This window comes from Octodon degus, unplaced genomic scaffold, assembly GCF_000260255.1.
Source record: "Octodon degus isolate 3935 unplaced genomic scaffold, OctDeg1.0 scaffold00047, whole genome shotgun sequence".
In the NCBI taxonomy this organism is placed as follows: Eukaryota; Metazoa; Chordata; class Mammalia; order Rodentia; family Octodontidae; genus Octodon; species Octodon degus.
Genome location: NW_004524623.1, coordinates 798,715 through 809,545, shown reverse-complemented (window position 1 = coordinate 809,545; position 10,831 = coordinate 798,715). Strand labels below are relative to the sequence as shown.

General features: G+C 37.1%; 1 protein-coding gene across 1 annotated transcript in view; it reads right to left on the bottom strand.

Moving 5' to 3' along the window:
- The window catches only part of Tbk1 (TANK binding kinase 1), a 62,297-nt gene that overhangs the window by 30,964 nt on the left and 20,502 nt on the right, over positions 1-10,831 (bottom strand). Inside the window, exons 4-6 of the mRNA XM_004632127.2 lie at positions 10,052-10,233; positions 3,527-3,687; positions 574-684 (exon numbers count right to left, since the gene is read on the bottom strand). Of these exons, the coding sequence (XP_004632184.1) occupies positions 574-684; positions 3,527-3,687; positions 10,052-10,233 (454 nt within the window). The remainder of the gene's footprint in view (positions 1-573; positions 685-3,526; positions 3,688-10,051; positions 10,234-10,831) is intronic.

Here is a 10,831-nt window from a genome sequence, read left to right as displayed (position 1 = left end):
GGTCCCTGATGCCTTGCCAAGCTTGTTCTAAGTAGGTGCTTTAGACCACTGAGCCATCTCTCCAGCCCCTCATCTTTTAAATAATTAGAATTTTTCTTTTTTAAAAATGAAGACACTAAGTTTGCTTACTGCTTATTTTTTACAGCTCCAACTGAGGAACTCACTCATCTAAGTGAGATCACATCAATCGATATGGAGGTTAACCTGTCCCAAGATTTAAAAAAAAGGAGCTGGAGCTGTATCAGTGCAGAGGGCCTAGTTCAGGCCTCAGTACTGCAGAAATAAAACAAAACAATGCAAAGCAAAGCAATGCAAAAATGTCCTGGGTAGAATTCCCCACATCAAAGAATTCCAAGAATAGTGGTTAATTATTTCAAAAATATGTACCCTATGTTCTGGTGAAATTATATATAGCTCAGAATAAATTCTCTGTATTACCAAAGGCAAAAAAAATCACATGCTTTAATAATGTATTTAAAATAAAACCAAAATACATTCTTCAAATATTTGAGCAGTTGTAATTTTACACAATACCAAAGTGCAAAAGATGAGACTTAGATACACTACACCTACCGGGAAAGACTACAAGAAATAGGCATGTCTCCACTCCAATCAATTGGTCCATTTTCTGCCTTCTGTACTCCAGATATTGCACCAGAAGGCTTTCCAGTAATTATTTTATACCTTGGGAAGAATAAAAGCAGAACAAAGCAGTTCACTATTGCATGGCGTGTTAATGGGCTTTGCAAAAGTATTTCCTCAAATGCACCTACAATTATCTATGATGAAACTTTGCAATTGATGGTCACAGGATCCATAACACAATCAAAATACATTGACTCTGACTGACTGAAATAGAACAGTGGTTGTACAATTATTTTATATATGCTATAATCAGCTTTTATTTGGATTTCAGAGTGCCATCAATAGCATCTTGATAGGCACAACAAAAATACCAATTTTTCCATCTGAAAAATGGAGGAAACACACAAATATTACATCACAGGATATCTTTAGACTATGAAAACTGCATCTAATTCTTATCTATATGAGCCAAAGGTGTAGTCAGCTGAGTTATATAATTACTGTACAACAGTGGCATTTTTTAAAAAAAAAGATAAAACTACACATAGCACAGTACCAGCCATAGGAATAGATACATGTAGCAAAATTGTAAGCTAAATTTAATTTTTTTTAAATGTATTTAGTCCAGGGTCTACAGGGTCTCATTACACAGATCAGACTCATAGCGATCCTCCTGTTTTCAGCCTCCTAAACGCTGCAATTACAGCACGTGCCACCACACCAAGTCTCAACTGTCACCATGGCACAGCATACTGGGGATCAAAACCCGGCTGCTCTGCTTAAGCAGGCACTTTAGTCTCACTGAGCTATTTGGTGGGCCCTTAATGTGATTTTTGATGAAGTAATAAAAAATAAAAATAAACTAAGGCTAGCGCTACATGGGGAGGCAAAGAATAGTGCAATGTTGTAATAAGTCAATGAAAGAAGCCCTTTAGATATCAGAATAATCCTAAATAAAACCTAAAAGTTGGACAGAAATATGACTGTCATGCTTTTAAGAACACCTTTAGCTACTAGAAAATGTAAAACATAATACAGCAGAATCTTATATAAATGTAGAGATACTATTTTTACCGGATTTCTTTTTGTTGTCTAATATTTAATTAAACATGATTTGAGGGCATCTTTTTTTTTTTTTTGGTGGAACTAGGGATTGAACTCAGGCCCTTGTCTTGCCAGGCAAACGCTTGTTCTACTGAGCTAGCTCTCTGGCCCCTGTGTATTTTCTTAAGACAAACAACCAGTACAACTCATTAAGGTCACTTGCTGCTTTTGCAGCACAAGCAGATTTCTGCCTTATGCTATGTTTTTTCAGAGAAGGTTCACATGAAAAATGTATTCACATCAGAAGGATCTAACCACAGAGAAGTAGAGATTCATGAGACTAATACAAAGTGAGCAGAATGACAGAATGCTTAAAATATTTAATTGTGATACCTGGATGTTGTGACACATGCCTGTAATCCCAGTACTTGGGAGGCTGAGGCAAGAGGATCACCACAAGTTTGAAGCCAATCTGGGCTACAAGTGAGCTTAAGACCAGCCTGAACTGCATAGGGAAATCCTGTCTCAAAAAGACAAACAAAACAAAACAACAAAACAAAAAAAGCCGCCGCAAGAAATAACTTCTCTAATGTATAACCACCCACATGACAGTGAGGCAAAATCATCAGGTACTTCTAATTGCTGATGAATTGTTTCTTTCACCAGGGAGCACTATAGTTTTATTTAATCCAGCTTTAGGGTATCATATGTTCGTACTACTTTAAAACATACCTATGAAAATAAAAAGCATGACTTATTATTAAGTACAATCTATGTTTCATGTGAAAAACACAAAATAAAGATTTTGTGTTTATTTTAAAAAACACAAAACATTCATCCTGTTTATGAAAAGATTTTATATAAAGGGCACTCCTGTAAAGCAGAATCAGGTTCATGCCAGACCAAGGCATTATTTCAGTTAATGTTATCTTTTCCCATGAACATACGCACTGTCTTTACTGGAAAATATTTGAATATGTAAATCTTAGCAAAAATCATTAAATCATCTAAATTTTACTTCCTCAAATCAACAAAAGGGGAAAAAGGCTTCTTCCTCAATTCTCTGAGATGATACTACATGAAAGACTATAATTTTATAGTTGTGATTATTAAGTCATGTAGGTTTACAAAAGGCAGGATCAAATATTTAAGTCTGAAAAATCTGTGAAGCTTTAAAACAGTAGTTGGGCAGGTTAGGCTATCAGTGAGTTATTGCCCCAAACCAGGTACTACATATTCATAACCTTACAGTTTTATGTTTATGTGAGTTAGCTATTTTCATGAAGCAAAGGCACTGACTCATTTCATCTAAAATAAAATGTATGATCAGTATATAGATTGATTTTATATTAAATTTCACATCTTTCTTGTTATTTGGTTTACAATAAGCAATTCTGTACACTATTTCCTAATAATATAAAAATACATGAACGTATGCTATCCTGGTAAAATGCCTGGTCTGAACCTGTACACTAGAAAAAATTACTACTGCCACAATGTCATTTTTAAAATAGTAAAAGAAATAAGATCGGTGAAGATAACAATTCTATTTCTTTGCGATTTGGTAATGGTTCTAGTACATGACAGAACTTTTTTCAGTTGCACAGATAAAAACTGCTTAGAAGTACAAAAAGTGAGACTGCTGAAATAAAATTCACAAAGGGTTTGACTGGATGGAGCAAAGATTAAGACCCCATTTACACTTTATATAGAAGATATTTAAACACGATACAGAAAAACTATGCCTATACATTTTAACAGTAAGCCTGTATTTTTATCAAAAACTAGATAGCTTAAACTACTAGAAATGATCACTAAGCCAATTATTTCAATGTCCACCACTAACATATGGGGAAATGAAATTTTATTCCTAATTTTAGATGGAGTAACGACTTACATCACTTCTTTATTCCGACGTGGTCCTTCAAATGGTCTAAATGGCAGTGAGCCAGTAGCTGCATGATAAAATGTTACCCCAATGCTCCAAAGATCAACTGTCGCTCCATATTTCTTCTGATGATCTTTTCTTAGTACTGCTCTCTCATACATATCAGGATGCTAAGAAACAGACCAAAAAATATGAAAGAATATAATCTGTGAACTACTGTAATACATTACAAAAATGCGTACTCAAAGTCTAGAAATTCTATCGTGTTTTAATAGTACTTTTTTTTTGGTACTGGGAATCAAATTCATGCTTGGAGGGCAGGCACTGTGCCACTGAGCTACATCCCTGGACCCCTAGTTCTTTTATTTTCCCATTTTCAAAAGACTATTTCACAGCCTTCCCTTCTCAACTTATACCTCTACTATCATCTCCTTTGACCTTGAATTTTGAAGACCTCACTCCATACTTCCTACCAAATTTATCTCTCAAGTTCCTTCCATTTCCAGAGAGGAAATGGAAGCAATCAGACCAAGCCTCCTCTATGTCCTTTACCAACCTACCTGAATCTGTGTCCATCTGCCAGGTCTATTTTCTAGTTACAACAAAACTATTTAAGACCAACGTTTCCTTTGGGTTGTGAACCCATCATATCGCCTTCCCAACTTTACAATCAATTTCTGCAATGATTCCTTTATTTAATTCTAGATCATTTATTTCCACTTATGAGCAAGCTTTAATAGCTCTAGTTTTTTTTTTTTTTTTTTTTTTTTGTGGAACTGGGGATTGAACTCAGGCCTTTGCGCTTGCCAGGGAAGCGCTTATTCCACTGAGCTATCTCCCTGGCCCCTATAGCTCTAGTTTTTGTTTTGCTTTGTTTTGTCTTCTGAGACAGGACCTCGCTTTCTAGTGCAGGCTGGCTTTGAACTCACTATGTATTCCATACTGACTTCAAATTCATCCCCCTGCCTTAGCCTGCCAAGTGCTGCAATTACAGATGTGTGATAGCTCCATTTTCAAACCAGAAAAACAAAACAAAAAAACAAACAAAATAAAAACTTACACTGACCGCATAACTCTTTGAGCAATCAACCAATTCTCTGCTTCTCACCACAGCAAAACTTCTCAAAATCACTATTCATTCTTATAACTACCTTACTTCTTCCCATCCCTCATTCAGGCCTATGGCATTAAATATCTTTTTTTTTTTTTTTTTTTTTGTGGAACCAGGGATTGAACTCAGGCCCGCTTATTCTACTGAGCCATCTCCCTGGCCCCTCATTAAATATCTTTTATGCTTTAACTTCCTTTTTTTTTTTTTTTTTTAGAACCGGGGATTGAACTCAGGACCTTTGCACTTGCCAAGGAAGTGCTTATTCCACTGAGCCATCTCCCCGGCCCTACTGAATTTCTCTCTCAAGTTCCAGTTTCACATGGCCTATTGCTTTCTTTCAATGTTTAAAAGGCAGCTCAAACTTAACATGTGCAAAAAAGACTCATGGTTTTCTCATGGAAATCTCTTTCCCTCTTATCTTTACTCTTCTATCCAGCTGCTTATGCCCAAAACCTATCAGGCATCTTTGTTTTTTCATCTCATCCCTCATATGTAATTCAACTGATCCTGTAGAATCAGTTTGGAAGATTAGCCAACTGGGTATCAAGTGACCCATATAAGAAGCTGGTTTGATGTTAAACACATTGTTGCAGAAGACACTGCTTTAGAGTTGCTGACAATACTTGGATATTCTAAGAAATGGTTCAGAGATTCTAATGTACATTTAGCTTTGTAGAGAAAGCCAGTGGTCACATACACCTTACCTCCTGACATGTGCCTCTGTGGAAGTAATGCATTAGCAACTTGAAGCTTCTTGGAAGATAAAGCTTCAAGAGTATACTATGGACCAAAGACGAATCGCCTCCCAAAAGGGTGCCAAGCCCAAACAATCCCTTCTGATACTGTAGGATTTATCTAAGGTGTGTTTCCAAGTACATGCCTAACAAATACATGGCAGTCTAAGTGATTTTGTTTGTACTACGGGATAGCATATAAAGTGATTATTATTTTTAATTTTAATTTTTTTGGTGGAACTGGGGATTGAACTCAGGCACTTGCACAAGTGCTTATTCTACTGAGCTATCTCCCTGACCCCTAAAGTAATTATTATTGAGGGAAGTGATAGCCAGATCTGTGACCCAGCAGCTAGTGCTTAGTGTTAAAAACAGTGCTGTGAATAGGCCCAGAAACCCAGACATGTCTAGTATCCTCCGCAGCATGAGGCTTCCACCCTGGGCTGAGTAGATATAAAGAATCAAAGGGTATCTCCGCAGAAGGCACCTCTACCGAGGTGTTAGATTTGGAAAGCTCAGAGAGCGACAGAATGTTGGTACTTGAATCATGCTAGTCTGGCACGATGGTGCACGCTGGCTCACTCCTGAATGTGTCACTTGTGCACATGTAGGGCTTGGCATTACTGGACCTACACTATTGCATCTATAATAGGAACATCAGGATAAAGCCAGATCAAGGTTTTCAGGATTATATTACTGAGACAATATGTGTATTATCAGAAGTAGCAGGGGCTGGGGAGATGGCTCAGTAGAATAAGCGCCTGCCTGGCAAACGCAAGGGCCTGAGTTCAATCCCTGGTTCCACAAAAAAAAAAAAAAAAAGTCTGTCTCATCTACTTGATTAGCTGAGGGGATCTTAAAAAAAAAAAAAAAAAAAAAAAAAGGGGCCAGAGAGATGGCTCAGTAGGATAAGCGCTTGCCTGGCAAACGCAAGGGCCTGAGTTCAATCCCTGGTTCCACCAAAAAAAAAAAAAAAAGTCTGTCTCATCTACTTGATTAGCTGAGGGGATCTTAAAAAAAAAAAAAGAAAGAAAGAAAGGGGCCAGAGAGATGGCTCAGTGGATTAAGCGCTTCCCTGGCAAGTACAAGGGCCTGAGTTCAATCCCCAGTTCCCCAAAAGAAAAAAAAAAAAAAGAAAAAAAGTAACAGAAAAAGTTCTGTTTTTTTTTTTTAAACTAATACACAAAATAGAGGACTTAACTTCTGACTAATTTCTGGGAAATTACAAAAAAGGATGGCTTCAGCTAAATATACAATATTTCTACACTTTGAAGTTTCTGGCCATTATTTACCTTACTTTAAAACTTCTGGTTGTAAAATAAAAACAGGGCTAAGTCTACTTTGGAATGGAAACAGCCAGACATGGTGGCACATGCCTGCACTCAGAGGCTGAAGCAGAAGGATTACTGTGAGTTAAAGATCAGCCAGGGCTACAAAGTTCAACCAGCTTGCACTACATAGGGGGACCCTGTCTCAACGAATCAAAACAAAACAAGGAAAGAGATTAAGTAAAATTTCCCCATAAACTATACAGCATGGAGAACAGTTAATTTATTTAATATTTTGTTCTTTCTATTTAAAAATCTGTTAGAGGCAAAAGCTAAGTTGTGGTTCTAAATGGAGATTATATAAATATTAATGTCTAGTATTGAAGAAATAACCTTTTGAAGGCTGTTATGGTGACCACAATAATTAGAAAAAGATACTGGTTTTACATGAGAGAAGCATCTTGCAGTCTATGACACATTTGAGAAAAAAATCTTTCCATGTTTTGAATTACCTTCCAATATCCTGCCAGGTATTTGTGCAGATTAGAAATTCATTTCTAAATCCTATTTTACGTATAAAGTATTTTTGAAGAATGTAGCTGTATTTAAAACAGCCTGATTTAATTAGACATTTTACCAAGAATTGCTCACTACTTTGGAAAACCATGCCAATGATAACGCCTTAACTTGTGATATATGAGTCACTAATATATCAATATACTTGTACTTGAGGTGACATGACAGGAAATGATTACTTCATTTATTCACTAGAAGTTGTTCCTAAACTTTTACATATTAAATATTTAATATTTTATTATAAAATATTTTGCTTTATAATATTAAGTATCATGCTATTCACTCACTTAGGTATGCAGGTTGATTATATTATCTTTTTTTTTTTACGGAACCAGGAATTGAACTCAGGCCCCTGTGCTTGCCAGGGAAGCGCTTATTCTACTGAGCCATCTCCCTGGCCCCTGATTATATTATCTAATAGTTTAATTCAAATGAAATTTAAAGTTTCTTCAAACATAAGGGAAGATGTCAAACATTTTGTCATAAAAAGGGAGTGTTCATCTGATGCAGGGAAGGGCTCAAGCCAGAAACTGATCACATGTGCAGGGCAGGGCAAGGAATGGCAGGGGAAGGCAAGGCCCTTAGAGAAGGCAAGTGCCTGAGGCAGTCAAGCTGCTTCAGTCCAGAGAAACGCCTTGTCTGAGACCAGGCCCAGCCATTAGCCAGGCAACCGTGTCATGTGATTCTAACTTTATCAAATGTATAACCACCCCTGTGGTGGTGGTCCAATAGTTCCTCTTCTCATATCAGGAGAGAGAGGGCTCCACCTGACCTCAGCTTTCCTCTCTTATCTTTATTTCTTTATCCTCTTGCCGTCCTTCCCCTGGGAACATGGAGAGCTGTGTGGCAGCAATCTGATGGGGTAGAAACTACAAGCTTACATAATCTGGCAGGCCCTGATCAATGTTTCATTTCTACCTCCTAACACTTTCCCCTTACTCATTAATTTCCAGCCAAACTGAAATACTTTCTGCCTATTGAATACCCAAGGTCATTCTTGACCTACCCTTTACAGTGGCTGTTTCCTCTGCTCACTTGTAACATTCCCAAATCTATGCCTGGTTTGCTGCTTTCAATCATTTTAGTGTCAGTTCAAGTAGATCTGAAAGGAGACTTTCTTTTCTTTTTTTTTTTTTTTACGGAACTGGGGATTGAACTCAGGCCCTTGCGCTTGCCAGGGAAGCGCTTATTCCACTGAGCCATCTCCCCAGCCCCTGACAGGAGACTTTCCCTGGTTACTTTTTCCTCTAGTCACTCTTTAGCTTATTACTTTAATTTACTATCTCCACAGAACTTCAGTGATCTGAATTTAGATTATTTACTTGTTTACTGTTAGATTATTTTCTGTTTTCTGTTGTAGAATATGGGCTCCAAAGAGCAGGAATGTATGCCTGGTTCACTAGAGAAATCTCAGTGGCTTGAAGAGTACCTGGTATATAGTAGACACTTCATGAACACTAGTGGCATGAGTAAAATACATTTTTAGGTACCCCCCCACGCCAAGACAAAGTCTAAGTTGCCCAGGCCTTGAATTTGCAATCTTCCTATCTCAGTTTTCCAAGTAGCTGAGATTACAGGTATACATTATAGCACTCAACTTGTTTTTAAATACTCTTATCTAAAAAATCATCAAATACATCTACAGATTAGTTTGAGCTATCTATTGTGAGAGTTGATTTAAAATGTCTAAATTCAGGCCACACTTAAGATAATCTTCATAAAGCTATACTGGGGTAGCAGCAAGACTTCATCTTTCATTGTACAACATTACAATAGAAGAGTTCAATGGAAAAAAAGTCAAAGAATCTAAGACTTAGGATCAATCTGAGTGAGGATAATAGACCTATTACAAACTTCTCAATTACATGCTGAAAGTACTTTATATTTTTTACTGTTTTAAGTTTTACTAGCTTTTTACCACTGCACATAACAAAGTTCTAGATTTTTAGCATTTTAACTTAGATATTTTCAGGGGCATTTCATCTTTTGTGTGTTTCTAACAATAGTCCTTTTGCTCTGTCAGTAAGCCCCCCTCCCTACTGAATAGAACCTTCTGTTTCAGAAATATAATGAATTTTTCTCTATAAGGAACAGTATTATAAAAAGCTCATAATACATTAATTGCTTTAATCAAAAAATGGAGTCTTTACTGGCTAGATACTTCTTGAGTGTACAGTTAAGTTTGTCTTTTAAGACCATTCTGTCATTAGTGAAACTAAGTTAAAGGTGCTATAAAACCTCCAAGGATTTAAATAGAAAATAACAGCTCTCTAGCCAGGGAGATGGCTCAGTGGAATAAGCGCTTCCCTGGCAAGCTCAAGGGCCTGAGTTCAATCCCCGGTTCCGCCAAAAAGTTTAACTGCTTTAATATAAAGAAAAAAATATTTCTGAGCACTTTTGGGGCTGGTGAGATGGCTCAGTGGTCTGAAGCACCTACTTAGAACAAGCTAAGCAAAAGCACAGGGACCAGGGTTCAATCCCCAGCACCACATGCCAGCCAGCCCCGCCCCCTGGTGGGCTGAGCTGGCCACACACAACAAAATAAATAAATAAATAAGAAAATAACAGCTCTCACAGAAAAAAACACCTAATTTCCTTCTCATACAACATATTCACTAGAATAGAAACTTCAATTTTTTTACACTTACAAATTTTATTCAAAATGAAAACAGCAAAATCGCATCACTTTTCATTATTTTATTGCAGTTTACTTCTGTTTCTAAAAACTTCAATTTTTGCCATAAAAATTGTAACCTTTAATAGTAAATTGGCCAACCAATTAATTACCTGATTATATTTGCAACATATCTAGCTTTTAGAACTGAAATTATGACAGATGACTTACCAAATATTCTTCTGTGCCATAAAGAGAAACAAACTGTTCATCATCTTCTAGTTCTCTGGCTGCACCAAAATCTGTGAGTTTGTATACAGACTGTCCATCCTCCCCGATGACACGCATGATGTTTCCTGGCTTGATATCGCGGTGCACTATGCCATTTTCTCGGAGGTGATTCATTCCTCCCACTTTAGCAAGAAACATAAAACAAAATCACACTATAGGGATGGATGTGTACATATATGTCCTAAATTCATTGATCTAACACACATATTTATATTCACTCAAACTTAAGTATTTTTGTAACTGGGTCATAAATAGGTCCAATGTCATTTCACCCAGTACCAGAGAAGCCCTGCTACGGTATTGGGGCTTGAATCCAGGTTCTTTTTGCACTGAGCTACACACTCAACCCCTTTTTAAGTTTAAAGACAGGGTCTTGCTAGGTCGCTAAATTGTACGGGCTGGTCTAGAACTTGTGATCTTCCTATCTCAGCCTCCCAGAGGTGCTGCAATTATAGCCATACACCACTGTGCCTGGCCAAGCCCTTAAATACCACCAGAAAACCATAACAAAATGGTCAGAAGTATTTGAATTCCTGAATATTAAAATAAAAAAATTAATAAAGATTCCAGCAAGATAATCTCTCACCACAGTTTTAGAAATTGTTTTACTTTGAGAAAAAAATGCCGTATCAAGTAAATGGAGGGGGCTGGAGAGATGGCTCAGTGGTCTAAAGCACCTGCGTGGAACAAGCTTGTCTAAAGCACAGGGACCGCGGTTCG